The sequence below is a fragment of the Carettochelys insculpta genome, chromosome 29 (assembly GCF_033958435.1).
Source record: "Carettochelys insculpta isolate YL-2023 chromosome 29, ASM3395843v1, whole genome shotgun sequence".
Lineage (NCBI taxonomy): Eukaryota > Metazoa > Chordata > Testudines > Carettochelyidae > Carettochelys > Carettochelys insculpta.
The window spans coordinates 12,252,266-12,277,369 of NC_134165.1; the positions used below are offsets into that span (position 1 = coordinate 12,252,266).

The 25,104-nt window shown below is 57.2% G+C and overlaps 2 protein-coding genes and 1 long non-coding RNA gene across 6 annotated transcripts in view; 1 reads left to right on the forward strand and 2 right to left on the reverse strand.

Moving 5' to 3' along the window:
- Positions 1-1,436, reverse strand: part of EIF4B (eukaryotic translation initiation factor 4B) — a 30,275-nt gene extending 28,839 nt beyond the window's left edge. Inside the window, exon 1 of one of the 2 annotated variants that reach the window (XM_074979763.1) lies at positions 1,390-1,436. In XM_074979763.1, coding sequence (XP_074835864.1) covers positions 1,390-1,402 — 13 coding nt within the window. In that variant the 5' untranslated portion in view covers positions 1,403-1,436. The remainder of the gene's footprint in view (positions 1-1,389) is intronic. The other variant, XM_074979764.1, reaches the window with a different exon arrangement.
- Positions 1,084-4,541, forward strand: LOC142003093 (uncharacterized). Of its 3 annotated transcripts, XR_012642788.1 has the most exons (4): positions 1,154-1,189; positions 2,444-2,514; positions 2,611-2,848; positions 3,443-4,541. It is a non-coding gene; the product is annotated as an uncharacterized LOC142003093 (long non-coding RNA). The 3 variants fall into 3 exon arrangements; XR_012642786.1 differs by lacking the exon at positions 2,444-2,514 and having other exon boundaries at positions 1,084-1,189; XR_012642787.1 differs by lacking the exons at positions 1,154-1,189; positions 2,444-2,514 and adding an exon at positions 1,197-1,289.
- A 10,112-nt stretch (positions 4,542-14,653) lies between these two features.
- On the reverse strand, positions 14,654-20,679 carry KRT18 (keratin 18). Its single transcript, XM_074979446.1, has 7 exons — positions 20,237-20,679; positions 17,773-17,855; positions 17,074-17,230; positions 16,792-16,956; positions 16,400-16,525; positions 15,602-15,825; positions 14,654-14,919 (listed from the first exon to the last, which is right to left on the reverse strand). Exons 1-7 carry the CDS (start codon positions 20,624-20,626, stop codon positions 14,796-14,798), a joined length of 1,269 nt encoding a protein of 422 aa, XP_074835547.1. The 5' UTR covers positions 20,627-20,679; the 3' UTR covers positions 14,654-14,795.
- Between the last annotated feature and the right edge of the window lie 4,425 nt (positions 20,680-25,104).

Sequence of the window (25,104 nt, forward strand, 5' to 3'; positions counted from 1 at the left end):
CCAAGGCAAAGACTTCAACATCACCTAGACAGGTCAAAGAATCTCAAAGAAGGGAAAGCCCTTCTAGTTTAAAACAGCTGAATCTTTCACTTCTTATTCTGGAGAGAAGGAAAATGCTATGGTGCTATTCCCCATCCCCTCCAGCCTGACCTTATGTACCAAGAAATACAAAGGAGACTGCAAACCTTAGAAAGGAAAGGGATCTATGTACATCAGAGAGAAAGAAGGCAATTCTAGTCCTCCTCTCCTGGGGCAAAGGAACAATGCAGCTGGGCACAAACCGTCTTTGGACAAGAGGGCTGGGAAAGCGGCAGATCCTGCAGGAGGAGGAGGAAGGGGAAGGAGAACGGTACAGAGGAAGAATGTTGCACCAGGATGGGGCAAAATGGCCTGGGACAAAGATGAGTTCCGGGGTGGGAGGGTAAATTCGCAGGAGAGGCCCTCTGAGGACACAAATGCAAACCATGCCTCCCTTAAGCTGAGCTGTCTTTCCCTCCCCCCAACCCCCGCCTCGAGAAAGAGGCCCTGTGGGGAAACTGCACCCTCCGGTACCTGGCGCATGTGGGGAGCGTCACACCACCCTTGAAGGCGATACCCAGTACGGGTGGGGGACGACGACGACTAAACCCTTAAGGGAGATAAATGCACAGGGGCACCCCCGTAGTTGTGGGGCGGGGAGGAATGAGGACCGATGACGCAGCACTGTGGTGACTCCCACGTGGCGGCGCGAGAACTCCCGGCTGCTGCGGGCCAGCGCGGCGGGGGCACCTCCTCCTCACAGGCCCCTGCACCCCGCCCTCTCCCGAGACAGATAGGCCCCCGCACGCCCCCGACCCGACCCGGCCACGGCGCCACACGCCCCCCACCCGTCAGTAGCGCGCCCACGTGGGTGCCGCCCAGGCGCCTTCTTCCTCTCTTGCGTGTTCGCTCCCCCCCCACCACCAACACCCAGCCAATCCCCGCGCTTGCGCAGTCACGCGCCCGAAGGTTCCATCTGGCTCCCCCCCACCCCTCCCCGCTGCCTCCCCCGTCAATCACCGGCGGCGCGAGCCCCCCACCCTCGCCGCAGGTCGGCGCGCGCGCGGCGCCTCGGGACGTTCCGAGACGCGGCGCGCGCGCGCGCGCCTGCCAATGCGCAGGGGGGAGGACGAAGGGGAGCTGCGCGCGCCGGCGAGACCTGAGGGGAGAGGTGGGTGGCGCGCGCGCGCGCGGGCGATCCCTGAAGGGAGCAGGAGACAGGCAGCCTTCGCCTCGTCCGGCCCGCCGCTCCCTGCCACGGGCCGGAGAGGGTGAGCCGGGGTGAGGAAGCGGGTCGAGCTCCCGGGCCGGAGAAGGAGTCCGGGCCCAGCTCAGGCTTCAAGGGCCCGGAGGCCGCTGAGCACCACTCACCTGAAGTCGCCATGTTGGGCAGAGGGAGAGAAGGCAAAGGACCCGGATGGCCCCGTCACGTGACTATAGCGAGGCCAAAGCCCTCCTCCCGAAGGGGCGGGGCTCCAGGCTGAGGAGACGGCGGGGAGGGGAGGGAGTGTGGTTGATTCTGCGGTTGTGGGCGCTGCAGGTAAAATAGAGGAGACCGAGGGCGGCAGCACAATTCTTCGTTTAGCGTCGCCGCGCGCTCTCCAGTTGTTGACGCTGGGGAGCTGGAATTTGCGGAGTTGTGGGGCTGTCTGTAGCGCTCGCCCCCTCCCCGCCCTGCCTCGGGGGACCTTCCCTTTGGCTGTGGGGGTAGTTCAGAGGGGCAGTAAATGATTTGAGGTGGTTTGGGGGCTGTTAGCGGGGTGGGGTAGTTTGGGGTGGCAGTAATGGTTAGGGGTAGTTTAGGGGGCAGTTAGTGGGGTGGGGTAGTTCAGAGGGGCAGTTAGTGGGGTGGGGTAGTTCAGGGGGGCAGTTAGTGGGGTGGGGTAGTTCAGGGGGCAGTTATTTGGGTGGGGCAGTTAGTGGGGTGGGTAGTTCGGGGGGCAGTTAGTGGGGTGGGGCAGTTAGTGGGGTGGGTAGTTCGGGGGGCAGTTAGCAAGGAGGAGCAGTGTGGGCGTAGTTAGAGGGGTGAGAGAGTTCAGGGGGCAGTGAGTGGCCTTGTGGGTGACATAGAGGGCTAGTTACTGAGACTGGGTTTTCTTGGGACAGTTCCTGGGGTGGTGGGTGCATGGGGCAGCTGGTGGGGGGTGAGGACACATCTGTGTTTTCAGCGTTTTGGGCCCTTTTGAACGACCATAACAGGATCACACACAACATTTCCTTGACACTGCAGGGCAGCTGCCTCAGGGCTGGTTATCACTTTATGGGGGCCACATGGTGTGAGCTGACCATGAGGAGCAAGGAACTTGTTTGTCTCCACCTACAGACCAGTGCTGTGTAATTGGCCAAGGATTTGTCTACACAGGAATGTTTTAGCCAGTGTACCGGTATAATGATACTGCGTCATCACCACCTCCTTTTATTCTAGTATGAGTGGCCTATGTCTGTTGGGAAAGGATTTAAGCTAAATCAAAGAAAGCCACACTTACAGGATAAGAGGTGACTATGCTATGAAGTGGGTGCCAGTATAGCCCCACAGCCTGTCTAACAGAAGCGTGTTTTGTTTTATTTTGTATTTGTTTTTTGTTGGTGTAGGGGCACCCTCTCCCTAGTGAAATTAGAGCTACACCAATAGACATCCTCATTTGTCAGTAAAGCCGCATCTACACTGGGTTTGCATGGTTCATCAGGGTACATCTACACTTACTGGGAGATCGACGCAGTCAGGGTCAATCTTCTGAGGTTCGATTTCATGCACAAAATGACCTATCATGGCTCAGCAGTCAACCCCTGTACTTCTCATTCTCACAAGCTGATGGAAGAGAACAGCCAGGTAAGTCGATCCTAGACAAGTCGCTGGAACTGTGTATCTAGGATCAACTTTCAGGTCAAATGTAGACCTGCCTTCATGTGTCTGTTTTTTTCATGCTTCTGACCATATATAGCTATGGCAAAACAGGTTGACCTTCTAATGAGGCACCCTCGGGACCAGACTGATGCCAGATGAGAGACTTTGCTGGACCACAGGAGGTCAATATTGTCTAGCAGCATCACTAGCACTGCTTATTGGTCTCTTAGAAGACATTTAGGGGTAAATTACAGGTAAATGACAGCATAGAACACTGAGAGCCAGGACTGGTCACTTTATGGGACCATAGGAAACTTGGCCACACCCATCCAGTGGTCATCCAGCTAATGAAAATCATGCTGGATTCCAGATGTTGCCAGATGAGAATGTTCCAGATTAGAGATGTTCAGCCGGTTTTGGCATAGCTGTTTTGATGGTATATCTACATTACAAATGCTACAGGCGGACAGCTCATGCCCCGATGCCTGCCACAGTGATGAAAATGCTTCACCCCGGCTATGGGGATCGTGCCATAAAGTTTGAAGGGCGCCTAATTGGCCAAAATCTTGTTTTTTACAGCTCATCTGAAATATGGCTAGTGCTGCGATACAATGGGCTGGAGTCCGTGCTGACTTGAGGGAAAAGCTGCAACACCCCCACGCGAAATAATGTCATATCTCTGTAGACTTGGAAGAAAGAAAAACTCTTACGAGTCCTTATCAGCACTCCAAATACTGATCTCAGGGCACCTCTGCTTAGCTTATGATGGCTCATAGTCCTGGCTAATGGAGAGAGTGAAGGTTCTTTCATGCCTACTGATGATTGGCCCTGATGCCGTAGACAGGCCCAAGATTCCCAGCTTGGCACTGTGATGCTTTTCCTCCAATTTATTGTTTAAAAAAAATAAAGCAAAAATAATGGCTCAGTTGCACTTTCCCTCTCTCAGACCAACTCTCTGCATTTTTAATGTGGCTGGAAGCATGAGCTGATGATTCTTTCACCCACATCTGTGGGGCAGGCAAGGATAGCAGAGGGGGAGACTAAGGCACTGCACAGCAAAGTGAGTTGCTTCAGTCTGCATAATGCGATAGTTGCCAGGGCTGGGGTTAGGACCCACCAGTCCTGATGTGAAGCAGCTATCTCAAATCAAGCCGCTCTTCAAATGAGCTCCTGTTTCTCATGTTTAAAACCCCTTACCTTTATGGAGCTGATGGGAAAACCACAAGATTGCTGGTTCTCTAGTCCCCAGTTTCTGGTCAGACCCCCGATGTCTGGAAGCCTTTTGGATCTTGCTAAGGGACAGCCCCATTTTGCAGCTTTTTTCCTCTGCTTCTGTCCCCAACTGACTCAGAATTTGGTACATTCAAAGTTCTCTGTGTCTCTCTTAAAGGGGCCTTCACTTTAACAGGCTGTATGCCATGCCTGGACTATAGCTCTGTCCAGTTTGGTGCCAGAAAAAATTGTGATACAATCACAAAGTAGGGTTAATAGGGCCTCTTGAGCCTCTTCCTAATCCTATTACTAACCCCATACATGACCTTGGTCAACTCATTCCACTGCCCTGCAAACTGGGGTTAATAATGATGGTCTACCTGTGAGAGAAGCTAATAATCGTCATCGCTAGTGAGCGTCATCATTAATAATTATAATATATACTCTGGTTTAATTCACACATAAGTTGCTTTGATATCCTCAGATGAAAGAAAGTATGTAAACTATTAATAAAGGAATGTTGCACTGTATCCCAATCCCTTCATGGGTAATGAAAGTAAGAATATTATTTGCTATGTAGATCAGTATCAGAGGGGGAGCCATGTTAGCCTGTATGCACAAAAACGAGAAGTGGCGCCTTCTAGACAAACAGATATTTTGGATAGTAAAATGAGAGGGAGCAGTAGAACAGCACTTTAAAGACTAACAAAATAATTTATTAGGTGAGCTTCTGTGGGACAGACTCACTTCTTCAGACCATAGCCAGACCAGAACAGACTCAATATTTTTGGTTCTCTGTGCGTGTGGAATATTTGTCGGTCTTTCCTCTCCCATCCACACTGGGAGGGCCCTGCTCTGTATTCTGCGGATGGGATGAGGCGAGGGCGTGGAAGGGAGAACCACAGCAGGATGGATCCAAGCCCTTTAAGGGCACAGCCAAGAGAAGCCACGGGCCTGCAGGATGGGCTAATGGCTCCTTTTTATTGTCTTCTGCTCTGATCCCTTGAAACCACCGTGGACTCCCCAGCCCCAAAACTTACCTGAGAGTTAGCTGATGCTTTTACAGTGGCCTAGCAAGCTGCCGCCTTCATTATCTTGGGGTCCGGCATATGCATTGGTTAGGTCCTGGAATAAATTACCCAGGAAGGTGGTGGGATCTCCATTGGAGAGATTTAAGAGCAGGTTAGATAAACATTTGTCGGGGTGATCTAGATGGTGCTTGGTCCTGCCATGAGTGCAGGGGGCTGGACTAGATGACCTCTTTAGGTCCCTTCCTGTTCTAGTATTCGATGATTAACCCTTTGCTAGTGAGCTGGTTCTTGCTGGGAGGGTGGTAACAGGGTTTCCCTGGCTGGTGTAAAAGGGCCCTTAATTTTATCCATGCAGCTACTGCCCTGCCAAAGCGGTCTGGGACTTCTGCGAGATGATACTGGCAAGGTTTCCAACATGCGAACTGCAGGGTGGGGCACCCTGTTTGTAACTATAGGTCACTTTTGGGTGAGGGGCCATGCACACTGGTTTGTTATTATAGGGTCACTGGTGACTGCTGAGTTATGGGCCGAGCCATCCTGTCCATAGGATAAGGTGGGGTGGCCCCGCCAGCCCCTGTGCTTTTGGAGGCCCCGTGGTAGCCGCCCCAGCCCTCCTATGGTTGGGAAAAGGGAGGATTACCTGGGGCAGGGTGCAGCAGTGGCGGATGGTGGCAGCGGCAGCAGCAGAGGGTTGCCTCTCCCACCCCCACCGCACTGAGTGCCACTTCTCTGTGGCAGTGGCAAGTGGTCTCCGCTCCCTGCCACTCGCAGAGAAGTGGGACTCAGTGGGCTGCTTGCATTGCATGGTGAGTGCAAGATGGGGGCCAAGGGGGGGTGAACCCTGCTGCTGCCATAGCCGTGCCCTGCCCCAGGTAATCCCCGGCTCGATTGGCTTGGGAGAAGGTAAGGCGGCAGAATGCAGGATGGGAGGGGTCTGTGGTATAAGGGAATAGGGGTTTGCCCAGGGCTCTGCCCCTGCAGCACTGGGAGAGGCTCTGGATCTGCTCTCCCCCAGGCAGCCCTGACTATGGGGGCTGGTTTGTTATTATAGGGCCACTCCTGAGTGAGGCACTGTGCAAATTGCTTTGCTATTGTAAAGTTGCACCTCAGTGCTGGGCTCTGCACAATGGTTAATTATTCATAGAATCATAAATCATAGAACCCTAGAACTGGAAGGGATCTCAACAGGTCGAGTCCAGTCCCCTGCCCTCACGGCATGAGTAAGCATTGTCTAGACCATCCCTGACAGGTGTCTATCTATCCTGCTCTTAAGTATCTCCAGTGTTGGAGATCCCACAGCCTTCCCAGGCAATTTATTCCAGTGCTTAACCACCCTGACAGGTAGAAAGTTTTTCCTAATGTCCAACCTAAACCTCCCTTGCTGCAGTTTAAGCCCATTATAGGGTTGTGTCTCAGTATTGGGCTCTGCATGATGTGTAGTTACTACCCGAGCGTGGGACCCTGCATTTTGGTTACTCTGGTAGGGTTGTGCCTGTTGCTGGGCTGTGTGAACCCCTTTGTTTTAGCAGGTTGCTTGTGAGGGGTAGTTTGCACCTGCTGATTTGTCATGATTGGGCCCCCCTCGGAGGCTGGGGCTCCCACGCTGGATTGTTGCTAGAGGGGTGCTCCTGGGCCCCGACAAATCAAAGCAGAGTTCAGTAAAGCAGCAGATAAACAGAGGGTTATAAAGCTGATTTTATGGATGGATAAAACTGAGTAGGGTGAGAGGAGGCGCACGAGCTCGTGTATTTTAATGGGCCAACATCTGCTGGGGGGAAGAGACAAGCTTTTGAACTCCACAGAGTTCAGATAAAGCTGCTATCTCCCCACTTTGTCTCTCTCTCAGCCTGGCTATACATCATGCCATGGGCATGCTCCAGGCCGCATGATGGCGCTGCAACCTCAGGAGAGAAAGAGTTGCTGGGCTGCCTCCCTGTAATCCCCCTGCAGCCCCTCCTTGCAGGTGAAATGCAGCCTGGTGCAGAACCATAGCACAAAACCTGAGCGAGTCTTCAGGGCCGTGCAGTCCTGCTGGCCTTTGTTCCCCACCCAGTGACTCACCCCTTGAAAGCTGCATTCCCTCAGACTGGTATTTCTGGCATCTGCATTGCAGCATGGACAGGCTAGACACCTCTCCCCAGCTACCTGCATACACATGCATGGACTCCACTCTGCCAGCCAGGGAGCCTGTGGTCTCACCTTGTAGGGTGTAAGAAACTCCCATTGACTTGAATGCACCTGTTCCCAGATTCAGCCTTATCCTGGGTCCATGGGGCCCTCACAGGGATAAAATGCTCCACTGAGGAGTGGCACAGAGAGCCCCTATGCCAATGCCTATGGATACTTGGACTTCCTCGGTAGCGGCCTTAAAGGGAAGGGGCCCAGGTGAGTTTGGGGCAGAGCATGCCTTGCCTGTCCTTAAAAGATGCTCTCAGTCAATCTCCTAACCGCCCCCTCCCTCTTGTTCATCTCACTCTGAAGTGTGGATGAAATGGGATTAGCTGGCCAAATTCTTCCAGGAACAAATTCTCCCTTAAGATCCCACCTTCGATGCAAAGCACACATGGGAGCCCAGATCCTCCTTGTAGTGCTACAGAGGAAATGTTTCCATGCAGTGATTTGTTTTCATGAGCTCACTCCCGAGTTCCGGGCTTTGCGGACAGTTTGTTATTGTAGGGTTGCGTGGGAGGCCTGGGCAGGGCATAACAGGCATTTGTTATTGGCGGCTTGCTTGAGTGTGTTTGGTGGCTGTTATGGTAGAGTTGTTCTTGCACACAGGCTGGTTTTGTACCATAAGGCTTTGTCCTGGGCTAGACCCCGGCACAGGGGAGGCAGAGCCCTGTGTGTTTGGTTGCAGGAGCTGGGGACGCATCTTGGATTGGGTGCAGAGAAGCGAAACCTAATGCTGGCTTATTATTTGTTTCTCTACAAAGCTAGCTTTGTTGGGACGCTAGCTCTGTCCCTGGCACTGGTTCCATGTTCCAGCCTCCTCCTCTGCCTGATCAGTGCGCAGCATTGAGTCCTGCAGCGGGGTGAGCTTAACTTGAACCCTGTTTTGCCTGGACTCCTGGGCCCCCGGTGGGCCAGCAGAGGTGTTTGCACAATAAACGTGTGCCCCCCCACACCCGTTGGGAACCCCGGGGCTCCTGGTAATTGAGTAGAAATTCCTGCTTGGCTGAGCGTTGAGCTGCTGGAACAATGCGGAGAAAAGGCCAAAGACAACTGGGTTAGCCCAACCCTGAATTCCAGGGGAATCAAATACTCTGTGTGAACAATGCCCCAGCCGGAGCGTGAGAGTCTGGGGTGATCTTTCTGCAGCCACCAGGCAGGCAGGTGGATGAGGAGTGGTGGATTAAGGGAAAGGTGTTGCCATACCCGTGCCCTGCTGGATAAATGGAGGGTTTCAGACTTTGGTGTGACAGTGTCATGGGAGAAACCACTGGAGAGGGGGAATGCTCTTGTTCAGCTGCTGTCCCCGAAGGCCCGTTCCCGGCCATGCTGGAGCAGCAAACCCAGGCAGGCCAAGAGTATTCCTGGTAGGGGCCTGGAAAGCGCCCCCCCCCAGCCTTCCCTGTGCCAGGCAAGGAGGGAGCGGGTGCATAGAAAGGATCTGAACTCATAACAGGCCCTGAGCCTGCAGCAGTCCCAGTCCAGGACCCTTCTCATAGCTGTGGCTGGGTTTTGACCCCCTGCTGTGCACGTCTGTCTGCAGAGTGTGGGACCTGGTGAAGGGCTAAGGGGGGGCCAGACTATCCAGGGGGCTTCTTGGTCCCCCTCCAGTGGCTGCACTGCACACAGGTGTCTGAGCAGGACAGATTTGAAAGGAGAAGCGCTGGCGGGTGCTGCCTGACTCAGCTGGGCAGGGAAGGTGCAGCTCTTAGGTGCCTGTGCATGCACTGATCAAAGGGGGAAGGATGAAAGCCCAGGGCTGTAATTGGCACACAGGGAGGGCAGCTGAAAAGAGCAGCAGTGGGAGGGCATCAAGAGGCAAGATCAGAGCCAACCCCTCCACCTGCAGCTGGTGTTGTGTTAACTCCCTCCCGCGGCTGGTGTTGTGTTCATATGATGCTCATGAGTGCGAATTGCCAGCCTTGGGGAGGGGCAGCAATCCCCAGAATACCCTGCAGCCTGGAGCAGGATCCCTTGCATGGGCCTGCAGGTGATGTCCCCCCTGCAGTCGGTGCCACCCCAGTCATACAGCAAAGGCTCACCCCTCCAGCAAGAACACACTGCCTGCCTCCTGGTATACAGAGCAGCTGGCAAGAGAGCAGAGGGTTCTTATGGAATCCAGTGCCCTGGAGCAACCCCCTGACACATACAGACAGATAGGTAGATAAAGTGGGGTACGTGGGGACAGATGGATTAGATAAAGGAAATGGATGGAGATGAATAGACAGAGTGCCTGGGGGTAGACCAGTGGTTCCCAAACTTTTCAGCATCCCGCCCCACTTTTGATTTTTGAGAAAAACCTCACATCCCCCACCACCTCTTTTTTACCACGGGCCGGTCATCCCAGCTGCCTGTGAGCCGCTTGCCTGAGCCCCTCCTCTCCCCAAAGCCAGGCACCGCCAGCCCCTCATCTAACCCCATCCTCCTCCTCCCCTCCCCCCCATCCACACTCACTCACCTTTGCAGGAAGCAGCTAGCTCCATATGGGCCTTTGCCAGCCGCCTGCTTTCCATAGCGTCTGTGCTAGGTCGCCCACGTGAAATGGCAGGGGCTGAGAGCCAGAAGCAAGGGCCAGCTTTTTCTTTGGGTGGGGGAAATCACTGGGGGGGGGCCTGGGTTGCCTTGCGCCCCTCCCAGAATTTCTTCACGCCCCCCAGTATGGGAAACTATGGGATAGAGAAATAGAGTGGATGGGAATAAATAGAGACCCTCTCATTCTAGATGCCTCCTTTTGGGTCACCCAGTTTGAGACCCCAGCAACAGTCATTGCCCCCTGGCCGAGGCTGACTTTTGTTGGGCGCACAAAGCCCTTTGCCCCTGGAAAGATTCACTGTCTTGGTGATCCTCCTTCCCATCCACCAGAGCCGCTAGTCAGGCTCCGGGGGCTTGGCTGGCGGAGTTGTCACTAACACAGAGGGCCCTGTGAAAGTCCCTGGCAGGGTCGCACCTGTGCAGGGGAGTTCCTGCTGCCAGAGGGCTCGTTCAATGAACCGTGATAGGAAAGAGCAGCCAGGTTAAAGTCTAACGGCGGATTATTCTCAAGTGCCTGATGGTGAGGAAACATTTGGGGTGGGAGCTTGTTCCAGCTTTCGCTTTCCAGGCAGGGCCATGAAAACTGAATTGCTGGGGATGCTCCCAGCACTGGAGTCCCCTCAGGGCACTGCTGCAGGGAAGCTCCCAACAGGGCACACGGTGTGGGCTAGACACACCCAGAGGATGGGCTGGATCTCAGGCTGGGGCAATGCGTTTCTAAGCCCTGCCTTCCCTTATCTCCCCGTGGTGCGCTCAGGCGAACTGCATCAAAGGGTTTTGTGTCTGCAGATAAGGTGGAAGCACAAGGGGCTTTTGTTTATGTGTTTTCCCCTCGGCAACGGAGTTATGGCTCAAGGTTATCTCAGCCGTGATTCACCCTTGTGTGAACACACAGGTACACTCTGATCTCTCTCTGCAGAACTGGGTGTGTGGTCTCTGAGTTCCCTTTGGCCCTTTGTGCCTGCTCCTTTTATTGTCACCGATTCTGCCTTTGGGGAGAGTGTGCATTGGCTTTTCACCACCTGCTGCAGCTAGGCACCCCACGCAGCGCAGGGAGCTCCCCTCGCCCTGGCCTGACAGAGAGCAGGAGCAAAGTCTCCCATTTCACTGGTGAAACATGGCCTGGTGAGTCACAGCCGGACAGCGTGGGGAGTGAGTGTCCTTGGGAATGACTCTGACCCCTGGATGGTGAGTTTGAAGCTCACCTGGGATGTGGGACCTAACATCCCTTCCTTGGCTAAATAAGGAATTCTCCGCTGAGCAGGTGCCCCTAGGCAGCCTTGGCTGCACCAAAACTTTACAGTCCTAGAATTCATCTCCTTGTGCTCTAACCTCTAGCTCACACTACCTCTCTTCAGGACAGGTTCCATGCACCTGGCCAACCCCAAGGGCTCACAAATCATGAGCCAGGAACTCCCCAGAATCACAACTGGCTGAAAAGTCACGTCATTAAAAATAATTCTGGGATCATTTCCTCGGCCATCGGTTTTCTGATCCTGCAAGTTGCACTTGCAATTTCTCTGCACCCCAGGACTCCAGAAGCTGGAGCTTTCAAGCACAAGCTAGCATGAGACTCAGTCCTGCTGTGCCTAGCAGGAGGGGAATCCAGCGGTCTTGCTGCAAACATTCGGGTTCCCAAGCACAGAGGGGCAGCCTCAGAGAGATTTACCCCTTTGCCCTGGTTGGCACCTGATCACCAGCCAACAGGGCCCCTTTCCAGCATGATTTCCTACAAGCAAAAGTCGCTCTCCCCAGGCAGCACCCCAGAAACAAATATTTGTCTCCGAAGCCAGAGCTATTCTAGCTGCTATCCTGGGGCCAGCAGGTTATCTTAGCTCCACCAGAAACCTTGGCTGCTCCTGCAGAGCCTGTGGGAAACAGGCTGATCCAGGGCCGGGTGAATGAGGAATATGCGGCTGGCATGAGGGGTGGGGAATTGTAACCTCCAAAGGCCCAGGAATACACCCACGTAGCAGTAATGGATCAGCGAACGCAGGTGAACCTTGATTTCATTCCACACAAAGCAATGGCAAAAGCCTGAATTGCACACACACATACACAGCTGAGTCTGCACACCCACTGTCTCACACACATACACACACACACACACCCTAAGGCTGAACGCATGCCCATGCACAGCTGAGCCTGCACACACCCCACCACATGCCCCCACGTTCTCACGCACACCGCCGGAGGCTGAAAACACGCATGAAACACCTGAGCCTGTGTGCACACACACGCGCATCCAAGCCTGCACACACAAATACACCTCTCCGCCTGCACGCTCACACACACACACGGGCACACCTAAGCCACTGCCATTCCAAAGCACCAGGACGGGCACATGCGCCCAGACAGGACAAAAGCCCAGCTCCCACTGACATCCGTGGGCGGTTTGGGAGCTCCCCTACCCCCGAATACCCAGGGGGATTGCTCTACTGAGCTGAGCTGAGCTGGCTTCAGGGCAGTGGGCTCTGAATGCAAACAGGGATCCTCTCCCTGCGAGTGGGAAGCCAGGCCGGAACCAACACGGTGGGAGCAGCTGCAAGGGTTACCCCAAAGTTATCTGGAGCACCAGGTCCTTGGGCCACCCCTGGCGGGGGAAATCTGGAGGAACAGCACTGAAATCAGTAGGCTTGAGAGAGCAGAATCTGGCCCTTGGCCACAGGAGGTGGGAGCGGAGCAGCAGGAGCCAAGTTCCCTTCCCTCTGATCCTGCTTCCCCCACCAGCACTGGCCTCTGCAATCAGCACCCGCTCTTCCCTGCGCCCAAGGCGGGGTCTGCCCAGGGCTGCTCATTAGGACCCAGGAAGGGAGTAGCTGACACTCCTTGCACCGGCTCTGTACTGGGAGAAGCTGGGCTGGGAACCAGGAGCTCGCCCAGGGCCCGTGCTCCTGCCCTGCTCCCCACAGTGCCCCTTGCTGGGAGAGGCCAGGCACAGTGGGGTGGGAGTGGGGTGCACGGGTGCCAGGCAGGGATGTCCTGGACCTGCCTGAGCCCCCAAATGCCCTCTGCAGTGCAAGGTGAAGGCTGCCTAAGAGCACCACATGCCCCACCCTGCCTGCATTCTGGGCAGCAAATGCCCCATCCTCCCAGATACCCAAATCCCTAAGGCTCATGGCCACAGGACTCTCCATAGCCCCAGCTGCAATCACCCCGTGGCCAGCCAGAGGCTGGGGACATAGCACACTGTGGCTGAAGGCTGGGGTGCATGGTGGATCACCCTCCTGGGCCTCCCATCACCCCAGGGGAGTGGCTGGGTTCTGCTGGACACTTGCTGAAAGGGGGTGTCTCTCTCTGCTCCTAGCTGAGCAGAGCAGCAGCTGCCTCCAGGGAAGGTGCTATGCAGAAAGTGGCAGTGCCTAGGGCTGGCAAGAGGTTTGCGGTGGCTGGGGGGTGGGCCTGGAGAGGGCACTAGGGATTAGTGAGTGGGTGGGGTCCCACGGGGAATATAGTGATCAGCTGGGAACAGCCTGGGGGTTGTGGTGGCTGGGGGAGTCCAGGATCACACAGGGGATATAGTGACTATGTGGGCCCATCTTGGGGGCTACAGTGGCTGGGGGAAGGACTGGGGCCATACCGGGGTATAGTGACCAGCTGTGACCAGGCTTGGAACTGCGGCGGCTAGGTGGGGGGCCCATATGGGGGATATAGTGATCAGCTGGGGCCATCCTGGGGGCTGCAGTGGCTAGGTGGGGGGCTGGGGCCATACAGAGGGTACAGTGACCAGCAGGGGCCATACAGGGGCTATAGCCGTGCCAGGGCAAGCCAATCCCAGCCCCATTTCCTGAGCAGCCCTTCATGCTTGGCATTAGAAATGGGTGGAGCTTATGTTGTGGGCGGGGCATAGAATAGCACCACCCCTTCCCCACCCCCAAGCGCTACATTGTGGCGTACCCACCGTGGCAAGTGCCCATTTGCCAGCTTGCCCAGGGGTCCTTCTTTCTGCTACTGCCCTGTGACTGCTCCCACATAGCACGTGGGGCCCTGCGACCCCTGGAAGTGCCATGGACTATGGCAGGGGGCAGGACAGCCCTGCCTGCAATCTGCTGCTCCAAGAGTGAAGGGCAGGACGCCTGGGTCCCCCGACTTGTTCGCTCCAGAAGGGGCTGAAGCTGTTAGCTCAGCGCCAGGAGGGGACCGGAGCTGACAACCTTCTCCCCTCCCCACAGGAGCCTCTTTCCCCACAGAGCAGGTGCCACTAGAAGAAACACAGGCGGGTCGGAGCGATTGGGGCAGGACGTGAACCCCAAAGGAGGGAGACAGAAAGGTGGGGAGGGAGCACGGCTTAATAGTTAGAGGGGACTGAGCATCAGGACTCCTGTGTCCTATTCCCACCTCTAGGAGGGGAGCGAAGGCTAATGGTTAGCAGCAGAATGGGCAGGAGGCCTCTAGTTCTAGCCCCAGCTCTGGAGGGAGTGCTGCCTAATGGTCAGAGTCAGCAGGGGGCTGGGAATAAGGACTCCAGGGTTTTGGAAGGGGAGTAAGGGCTGATGGTGAGAACAGGGCTGGGTTCTCCTCCTCGCTAGGGACATGTGTGTGCTGAGGGGGTAGGGGGTTAGAGCAGGGGACTAGACATCAGTCCCAGCTTCACCAGTGACTGGCTCTGGGACATTGGGCCAGCCTGTTTAGCTGTTGTGTGCCTCAGTTTCCTCAGCTGTACAACAGAGATAGGGCTATGTCCCTGCATGACCAGGGTGCCACGTGGTAGGACTGGAAGCACTCCGGACACATTTTGCAAGGACCATCTCACAGCCTCGTTAGCAGGGAACTCAGGACCCAGCGACGGTCCCCCGCCCCGCCTGCCCGCAAAGGCCACCTAGAACCCCAGAGAAGCGTCCGGCTCTGCAGCCAAGTGCACTCTTTATTGAGCTCTGTTGACCAAGCAAGCAAGGGGTGGCAGGTGAAGCTCGTTGCCTGCAGCCCTCTCAGGGCCCTGAGCTGCCAGATGCTAAGGGAAGCAAGCAGAGACCATGCGGCGCGCCTTCTCAGTGCTTGAACACTTGGGACTCGGTGGACTCTGACACCACCTTGCCATCCACAATCTTCTTGGTGCTGATGGTCTTTTGGGTGGTCTGGGAGATGCTGCTGTCCACCAGGGCGTCGTTTAAGCTGCAGGGAGGGAACGTGGATGCTCAGGAGGCTGTTCCCCACCGCACGCCATCAAGGATGGGGACCTGGGGCCACGCACGCCTTGCGGGCGAGGTAATCAGGGAGTGGCCCATATGGGATCAGCAGTCTGCGGGGGCATCATTCCCTGGTGTGCGTTAGCTCCTCCCTTGACCCACTCCAGGGGCCCCTGGTTTCCCCACTGCCAGGCGCCAGGAATCCAGGGAACATGGAGTTCTAATGATGCCGTTCCCCTGGGACACGTTCCCGAATGAGCCCAGATGTGCAGTGCATCCTACGCTAGAGGGACAGAGTCCATTCCTGGTGGGAATCTGGGCCTGACTGCCCCTTCCCATTCCTGGGAGAACCTCAGAGGCCATGTGGCCCAGCAGCTGTTGCCAAACACTGGAGGGGAACTTGGCTGCCTTGCTGACCTTCTGTGACCTTGGTCCAAACACTGTAGCTTTCCAGACCCTCAGCAAACCTGGCTAGAAGTGGCTATAACAATGAGTGAGGGGCAGAATGGGCTATCTGGGGGCTGGATTTCCCTGGCAGGACAAATAATGAAGTCCAGAGGCCCCAGGGTTAAATCCTCCCTATCCCACTACTCACACCAATGAGAAGTGTAACTGGTCACCTAGGCAGTGGGGTACCCCACACCCCTGCCCCAGGCACACCCACTCACTTGAACTCCTCTCCCCCCTCCAGCAGCCGCCTGTAGGTAGCAATCTCCGCCTCCAGCTTGTCCTTGATGTTCAGCAGGGCCTGGTAGTCGTCCACCTGGCGCTGGATGTCGCTGCGTACCTGGGCCAGCTCCGCCTCGGCCCGCAGGAGCTGCCTGTTCAGATTCTCCATCTGCAGGGCGTAGTGCTTCTCCACGTCCTGAAGGTTTGCCTCCAGGCTGGCCTTCTGCAAGAGGAGACACAGGTGGGGGAAGAGGTCAGTGCTGGACCTACACAAGGCACCAGCCGTGCCTCTGGGGAGGAGGCCATGCTCCGGAGGCAATAGCTCCTCCCCTTTTGGGGGGCATCATCAGAGACTGTGAAGCCGGGTGGAGGGCAGCGTTCCTTTAGTGTTTGTCCATCCACGTGTGGAATAAAATGTATCATGTGCACCACAGCATGAGCAGCTGTGCACCATCAGGCTGCCAGCTGTGGGTGTTTGGCTAATCAGCTGGGCAGCACTGGGATCTCTCCTGGGTGGCCACCCACGGACCCAGTTTACAGGGAACTCTGGTGTTGGGGCAGGGTTAATGTCCCCCCCTCAACAGTTCCATGCCCCCAGGAGGAGACCCCCGGCTCGCTGCCAGTCTGAATGCTGGGCCGCACAGGGAGAAAACCCTCTCCTTGCACAACAGGGAGCAGCAAAGCCTGGGTGTGCCGGGGAGTGAAACGGGGAGAACCCAACCAAACCCAGCTGCAGGGCTGTGGGGGGTGCAGGGGGACCCCAGCTCCGGCCGGGGTGGGGATGGGAGAGAGCCTACCAGGTTGCGCAGGGACTCCAGCTCAATCTCCAGGGTCTGCATGGTGCGACGCAGCTCGGAGACGCTGCCACGAGCCATCTCGATCTCCTTTGTGTTTTGGGTGATCTCCACAGTGCTCTCGGTGATCTGGAGGGGGGTGGGGGCAGGTCAGTTACATGGGGTTTGGGGCGCCTGGACCCCAGCATCCCAAGGGCAGGATGGAGCTCTGGCAACCCTGTCTCCATCATGGGCCCGACCAGCGTCTCGGATCAGAACGCGCCCCCAATTCTCAGCTTGCGGCGGGAGCTCGTTCTGAGCGCGTGGGCGCCCAAAGGGGCCAGGGGTCCCCCGAGGTGGCCTGATTCCTGAGCGGGGGCAGGGCAGGCCATGGCAGCACCCCCGCCCCGGCTCACCAGCTGGTTCCATTGCTGATCCAGGTCCTCCCTGTTCTTCTGCGCCAGGTTCTCGTACTGAGCCCGGATATTCGCCATGGCCTTGCCCAGGTCCTGGGAGCGCGTGGCGTCCACTTCCACCGTCAGCCCTGAGTTGGCGATCTGGGCCTGCAGGCCGTCCACCTCCTGCGGGGACATGCACGGACCAGTGAGGTTATTGCCCGGGTGGCCTCCCACCAGCCACCCCAGGCTCGCCCACGCGCTGCAGCCCCAGCCCATGGGCACGGCTGCCTCCCGGCTTACGTCCTGGTGGTTCTTCCTCATGAAGATCAGCTCTTCCTTGAGGGACTCGATCTCGCCCTCCAGCTGCAGCCGGGCCATGTTGGTGTCGTCGATGACTTTCCTCAGCCCGTTGATGTCGCTCTCCACCGACTGGCGGATGGCCAGCTCGGACTCGAACCTGGGAGGGGGGGAGCTCAGTGTTTGGGGGCGGAGTTTCCACGTGTGGGGGCGGGGGGGCTCTATTTGGGGGGGCAGAGCCCCTCCCCCGTGCACTGAGGTGCAGTTATGGGGTATGTTGGTGAGGGGCCACGTGAGGAGCCAGGAGGACATCTGAGGGGCACAGCCCCGCCCTCCTATGTGGGGGTGCAGTATTAGAGGGGTAGAGACCCTCCCCCACGTGTGAGGGTGGGGCAGGGGTATATTAGGATGGCAGAGCCCCTCGCCCTTGTGGGGCAGGGTACAGGCTATGTGGGTGAGGGGGCAGGTGTACCTTTGAGGAGCAGAGCCCCTCCCCTGCCTGTGGGGCTGGGGCAGGGGTGTGTTTGGGGGGGGGCAGAGCCCCTCCCCCGCCACCCTGTGTGTCTGGGGAAGCAGTCTTGGGGCCAGCCCCCTCCACCTTGTAGGGTGCAGGCAGCTGGGCTGTGCCCCTCCCCCCACCTCGGCTTCCCACCCCACCAGGGCTGAGGGCTTGTCGGTCGGTGGGCCAGGCAGGGCACTCACTTGACCCGGAAGTCATCGGCGGCCAGGCGGGCATTGTCAATCTGCAGGACGATGCGGGCGTTGTCCACGGAGCTGGCCAGGATCTGGGGGGGCAGGGGAAGAGATGGGGACAGAGGGGATCAGAGTGGCAGAGGGCGGCCCTGAGGCTGGCTGAGCAGAAGGCAGGATGGCAGACAGGACCCACCTCCCTGGCGATGTCCCTGGAGAGCTAGACGCCCAGCCAGCCTCTGATCCGGGCACAGCTCTCCCATGCCAGCCTCTCCCGGGAACCTGTAACCTGATGCCCCTGGGCTCCTGCCAACCCTGCCCCAGGTGCAAGGCAGGTGTGGTTCCCCCAGCAACGTGGAGTGGAAGGCGCTCAAAGAGGCACTGCCTGCTCCATTTGCAGGGGCCCGACACTCTGAGGTCTGAGCCCTAAAAGTGGGACCACCCCCCAAATTGCTACGGGTGACAAGGGCACCAGAGAGCCAGGACATCTGGATTCTCTTCACCCGTAGGATCCTCTGTAGGACTGAGGCATCCTGGCTGCCGGGCCCAGCCCTGTCAGGGGGTGATCTTGGAGAACTGGGAGGCCCAGAGCGGCCTAAAATTTGGAGTTCCCTAAGCGCCCAACTGGAAACTAGTTTAAGAGCAGACACCTCTGCGAGGGGGGACGAGCAAATCAGACATCTACGACATCCCCCTCCCGCAGATGGGGAAACTGAGGCACGGGGCGGCGGGAGAGCTGGGAAGAGCGTCCACATTTCCAGTCTGGCACTCTTCCTACTCAGCCGTGCTGCCTCCCCTCTCCAGCTCCTTTCTACCAGCCGCCATCACTTGGTTTCCAGGGCTGTAGTTCCCCTGGTCAGTAAACTTACAGCACCAGCCACCAGTGATGTTTGTGCAACCATCGGTGGGCAGAACTGGGCCTCTCTCTTTGAACTTCCAATCTGGTGGAAGGGGGATGTGGGGGGAAGTGGAGTCCAATAGTTAGAGCAGGTCCGGGCTGGGAGCCAGGACTCCTGGGTTCTCTTCCCAGCCCTGGGAGAAGAGGGATTTGCTGTAGAGCACAGGATGGTCGCAGCCTCCGGGCTAATCTGCAGGAGACTAATCCTCTTCCCTTCCCCCATGGCATTTTCCACAGGGGTTGGTGCTTTCCCTTCCTCTCTCTGGCACCTGTTCCCCATCCTCCCAGGGGGACTTTCTCGGCCCCCCCCCCCCACTCACCACACCTTTCCAAAGGGTCTCATTGTATCTTTGTTCTGTTTGCCAGCAGTGACTCAGCCCAGAGAACAAACATCTGCTCTTCCACCCCCACCGCTCGCTGGGGGAAAGAGTTTTCATTCAACACACAATGCTCTGAGCAAACAGGCCAAGGTCCTGAGACGCCTGGCGGGTGGGGGAGCTGGTTCAGGAACATTGCAGCCATACGGCCTAGTGGATAGAGCACAGCTCTGAGTCCCTCGCTCTGCCGCTGACCCGTGCCTCAGTTTCCCCTCTCTTTTGAGGGTGGCCGTGCAACAGGGAGAGAGGTGCTGAGACCCCCTCCGTCCCCACCCCGGGAGTGGGTGAGAAGACAGCCCCTGGCACTCTCAAAGGACTGGAACTGGGCGACCAGGGGGGTTCTGCCCTGCCACACCCTGCTGCACTCAGGGCCTGTGCCGAAGGCCAGGCTGCCCGGCAGTTAATGAGTTAACTTCTCTGCAGGGCCGTGATGGAGCCCCAGGCTGCAGCTAAGCGCCTGCCCTCTCTGGTTCCCCCTGTGGCTGCCTTTACTAGCCCCCCACCGCCGCCCGCTCACCTCCCAAGTCACCTGGCCCATGGGGCATTTAGGGAGGGGCAGATGGAGTGGGGAAAGGCCTCTGGGGAGCAAGCGCCAGGCAGTGGCAGGACACAGCCCCCACCTCCCGCTGCACCCTCTTTGTGCCGTCTGGCGGGGTACCTCTGCCTGTCCAGCACTGGCTTGCCAGGGGCTGCGGTTTGCTCCATGCCAGTCCAGAGAAACTCCCCAGCTGCCATCACCCCACCCCCCCAGCGAGCCTGGGGCAGCTGCTTCCCCCCTGGGGATCCAGGCCCCCCACGCATGAAGCTGGGTTGGGCCCCTCCCCCCGGCCTGCAGGGCTGGCTGCAGAGAGACATCCCAGTGGGGGAACACAGAGGGCTGCCCATGGGCCGTGGGAGTCGGTCACCTTGCACCAGGCCCCCAAGGCAAGGGCGGGGTTTTCCCAGCCTTCCCCTTGCTGCACGGCCCCCTGCAAAGGGAACAACCCCAAGCTGCCCGCTGCCCCTCGACAGGGGATGCCACAGGTGCACAAGCCCCTGGTGTTCCTCCTAGGGCTGGCGCGGCCCCAGAGGGAGGTGGTGCTAGAACATGTGTGCAGGTCCTGGGGGTGCCACACCTTGGGTGCGGTGCAGTGGGGCTGGGGGGTGCATCGGAGCGTGGTCCAGGTGGGCAGGCTCGGTGGGACTGACAATGGCAGCTCACCTGGTTCCTCAGGTCCTCGATGACCTGGAAGTAGTGGCTCCAGTCCCTGGCCTGGGGGCCCCTCTTGTCCAGGAACTCCCGGATCTGGAGCTCCAGCTGGAGGTTGGCAGCCTCTAGGCTCCGCACCCGCTCCAGGTAGTTGGCCAGGCGGTCGTTCAGCTCCTGCATAGTTTCCTTCTCATTCTGCACAACCCCGGAGCCGAACAGGGCCAGGCTGTAGCCCCCTCCAGCGATGCTGCCCGGGGAGCCGGAGCTTAAGCTGGTGGATCTGGTCACGGAGATTTTGGAGCCGGTGCCCCCTGCCCCGGCGTAGACGCTGGCAGCACTGGTGATTGGTGTGGGCCTCCTTCCTAGGAAGGTCTGAGACATGTAGCTTCTGGACAAACTCATGGTGCTGCCAGCAGGTGGGGATGGATGGAGTGAGGAGTTTACAGCAGGGCAGCCACTCAGTCAGTCTGTGCAGAGCTGGACGGGAGGCAGGCTGGAATTTATAGCCAGGAGGGACTAGGGAGGGCCTAGCCACCCCCACCGAGGCTCCAGGAAGGTGTGGCTAGGCTAAGGCCTGCTCCTTGCCTTTGTTCCTACTGCCAGCTCACCTGAGTCCCTGCCAAGGGCCCAGCCCCAGCCACGGAACCAGATATGGAGCCGCTCACACCAAAGGCACTTTCCCTGTGTGCTGCTCATCCTGGATGGACGAGAGCCCAGAAGGCCTGGTTCTCTGCTGTTGCAACCTGCTCTAACCGCTAAGCACAACTCCCCCCCCAGAGCTGAGAAATCCAGGAATCTGGATGGACGCTCCCGCCCTGCTCCAGCCACCAGACTCCCCTCCTTGAGCTGCAGATGGAACCCAGGAATCCTGATCCCCAGCCCTGTCCCTCCCCGGCCATGATTAGAACCCCGAACGCCAACCTCCCTGCACCACCCCATCCCCTGCGCTAACCAGTTGACTCCACTGCCCTTGCAGAGGAGGTAGCTGAGCCTGCCAGTTGAGTCCGCCTTTGAGGCTGGCGCAGCCCAGGGGAGTGCAGGGCACTCAGCCCCGACCTTGAGACTCTAGTCTTGTGTGATCAAAGCAGGAGACTTGTGCGCACACAGCAGTTGTGATCCAACCAGCTGCAAGACTTGTGCGCACACAGCAGTTGTGATCCAACCAGACTGCAAGTTGAGCAACAAAGACCTCTATCTAATAGCAGAGGGAGAGAACTTTTCTCCTACATGGCCCTGCAGCATTCCTGGCTTATCACAGCAAGGGCGAGGCTGGGCGGTGGGACACACACACAGGATCTCTGTAGCCCTCCACTGCAGACCATCTGCCTTTCTTTCCAAGCAGTGCTATTGTCATTTGGTTTGCTGGTTGCCCACAGAAATACCCACGACAGACAGAACCCAGACCACCCAGGCACCCCTGGCGGAGGGGTGGGCTTTGGAAATTGGAATCCCAGATCACTTCTGCATGCCACTGATTTTGTCCCTCTGGTTGGGATGAACCAAAACCCAGGAGCCAGCCCTGCCCACACCCTCAGAGTGGTGCAAGGGTTCGTGTTCCCCCCAGGGGCAACCCGATCTCTCCCGGGGGCGTGTCAGCTCCAGACAGACCCTATCCCAAGGAAGTCACATTCTAAGCAGAAGCTGGAGGGGAAACTGAGGCAGGCTGCAGGCAAGTGACTTGCCTGTGGCCATTAACAGGGTCAGGACGAGAACCCAGGCGTCCTGACTCCAGTTTCCTCACCGGAGGCTGCCCTGCTTGGCACTCCTGCTGTACTCCCATCTTAGGGACCCGGCAGCCAAGTCACAAGGTCTGACCCAGCGAGGCTAAGGATCTGGGACTGGGGATGAACCCCTCAGGCCTGCTTAGTGCAGGGCGGCTCCTTACTACGGCCCTGTGATCTAAAGCACCTGGGCTCCCCAGTGGGAGGATGGACCTGCTGGGGAGCAAAGAAGTCCTTCCCTTGGAGTGAAGATTCCCCAGCCAGATCCGTTGCTCCGTCAGGCAACCCACCCGCACGATATGGAGCTTACTCGCTCCCTCTTCCCCCATTCCGCAGCCTATCCACAGCAGCTCCTGCGCTCGGCCCTGTTAATCCCTCCCATCTCTGTGTTTACACTCCTGGCATATTTGCAGCCTGTCCTCCTGCCTCCCCGGGGCCTGACGATTAGATTTAGCTCTTGATCTTTGACCCGAATCCTCCCCTAAGAATTTTCCTGCCCTGCATGTCTCTGAGCTCCCTCCGCTTTAGCAGAATCGCCTGGCACCAAGTTGCCCCAGAGAGGGGGCCGTTTCCCGGGCAGGAACATGATAGAGCCGTGTGGGGGGCGTGAGGTCCGGCCTCTCTCGTCTGTGCCACGCCTTTGCCTTTGGCCGCGTCCAGACAACCACTCAGGAGCCAGCTGTGAAAGGGGGGAGGAGGCCTTAGCACTTCTCCCATGGCCTGTGCAGTGCCTGGCGCGACGGGGCACGGTGGGTGGTTGGCTGGAGCCACAAGGTGATTGCGCCAGTCACTTGTTGCTCCATGAGGTCCTGTCTTTCCCCCCCCTCCCGCCCGGCAGGCAACCTCCAGTAAGTCTCTCCCAGTGCTCCTGCCAAGTGTTTCCGGCCGGCGCAGAATAAATTTTATGTGCACAGAGGCCTGTGCGGAGGTGCACCACCAACAGACACACACGCTGCCGGCTGCGGGCACTTTGCTCATCCACTGGGACGCACCTGCCTCTCTCCTGGGCAGCCAGCCAAGCGCTCAGCATACAGGGAACCCTGGTGTCTTCTCACCCTGCCTCCCCCCAACCTACTGCGAGCTCTTTGTGCAGCCAGAGACGGCTGCTCGCTCCTCAGCTGTGCAGCACCTGGCACATGGGCACTGCATGGCCCCAGGGCTTGGGGAGGCAAATACTCCCTTCTGGGTCCCAGGCCAAGGCCCCTCCCCCTGCCAGAGGCTCCATCCCCTCACTGTGGCCGCTGGCTGCTGCCCAGTTCCCTCCCCACCACACCCAGTGAGGCTGCGCACCCCCCAGTCCTGCCCCATCCCCAGAGCGCCGGAGACCTGCTGGGCTGTGGCGTAGCCCCCAACGGAGCATGGGCAGCGCCAGGGGAGGCACTTTGATACCTGCTGCCCATAGCCTGGCACACGGAGTCTGGGACTGGAGCAACAGTCGTACCAACATTGCTCCATCCCAGCTGCCCTGCAAACCTCTGGTGCATCTCATGCCTGGCCTGCGTCCGGCTCCCTGCAGACAACCCCAGCCCGCCTTTGGGTAGAGCAGCACCCCCCCTCCCCCGGTTTGAAACTGATCCTCTCTCTCCACCTTGCCCAGCTGGCCGGCCTGCAGCTGGGTGATGAATTTGCTGCTTTGAAGCTCTGTGGTCTTTCATTCCAGCCTGCAGGCCGGGCAGATTCCAGAGCTGGCCATTTTATCTAAGAGGGGATCTGCGCTGAGATTCTCCACCCTGGAAGCCCCAGGGCTCGGCTGGCGTGTTCTCTTCAGGATGGACACGGAGGTGCAGGCTGCAGTGTTTGCCTTGCTTGGGGGAGCAGAGACAGGGCATGGAGGTAATGTCCAGGAACGCAGTTCTTCAGTGACTCCTGGGTGCATGGAACCTATCATAGAATCATAGAATGCTAGGACTGGAAGGGACCTTGAGAGGCCATCGAGTCCAGCCCCCTGTCCCAATGGCAGGACCAAGTACTGTCTAAACCATCCCTGATAGACATTTATCTACCCTGTTCTTAAATATCTCCAGCGATGGAGATTCCACAACCTCCCTTGGTGATTTGTTCCACTGTTTGACCACCCTGACAGTTAGGAACTTTTTCCTAATGTTCAACCTGAACCTCCCCCACTGCAGTTTAAGTCCATTGCCTCTTGTTCTATCCTCAGAGGCCAAGAAGAACAAGTTTTCTCCCTCCTCCTTATGACACCCTTTTAGAGACCTGAAAACCGCTATTGTGTCCCCCCTTAGCCTTCTTTTTTCCAAACTAAACAAGCCCAATTCCTTCAGCCTTTCTTCATAGGTCGTGTTCTCTAGACCTTTAATCATTCTTGTTGCTCTTTTTTGGATCCTTTTCTAATTTCTCCACCTCTTTCTTGAACTGTGGTGCCCAGAACTGGCCACAATACTCCAGCTGAGGCCGAACCAGCGCAGAGTAGAGCGGGAGAATGACTCCTCGTGTCTTGTTCACAACACACCTGTTAATACATCCCAGAATCATGTTTGCTTTTTTGGCAACAGCCTCACACTGTTGACTCATATTTAACTTGTGGTCCACTATAATCCCTAGGTCCCTTTCTGCCATACTCCTTCCTAGATTGTCGCTTCCCATTCTGTATGTGTGAAACTGATTGTGCCTTCCTAAGTGGAGTACTTTGCATTTGTCTTTATTAAACTTCATCCTGTTTACCTCAGCCCATTTCTCCAACCTGGGGTAGCCCCTGGCCCTCTGGGCTCCTAGGTTGGGCTATGCAGACTCTCCAGGCCATATAACTATGTGAGATCATCTCCTGCCCATCCTGCCAAACTGTTGGAAAAGTGTCCAGCCAAACTTCTCAATGGAGACCTGATTATTTATTTATTTATTTATTTATTTATTTGACAAAACATAGGGTTCTGTGGAAAGCCACAGCCTTCCTAGGTACATCGTCAATTATTCAGTCTGAAAAAAAGCTAAGCCTTTGCCAACGTTTGGATGAAAATGTTCATTTTCACCTGAAATTATTATTTTATTTTTGAAGACAAGTCTGAATTTTCTGCTGAAAAGTGATTTCTTTTCATTTATATTGAAATTTCCCTTGAAACTTCCTCCCCTCCCAACACAGATTTTCCAGCCATCTCTACTAGATGTCCATGAAACAGGCTGTTGACACAGCTGTGAATTATT

Coding starts and splice junctions, on each gene's coding strand:
- KRT18 (XM_074979446.1), bottom strand. CDS start 20,626: ATGAGTTTGTCCAGAAGCTACATGTCTCAGACCTTCCTAGGAAGGAGG. Junction 17,856..20,236: donor TCGAGGACCTGAGGAACCAG/GTGAGCTGCCAT, acceptor CTGCCCCCCCAG/ATCCTGGCCAGCTCCGTGGA. Junction 14,920..15,601: donor GAGGGGGGAGAGGAGTTCAA/GTGAGTGGGTGT, acceptor CCCTCCCTGCAG/CTTAAACGACGCCCTGGTGG.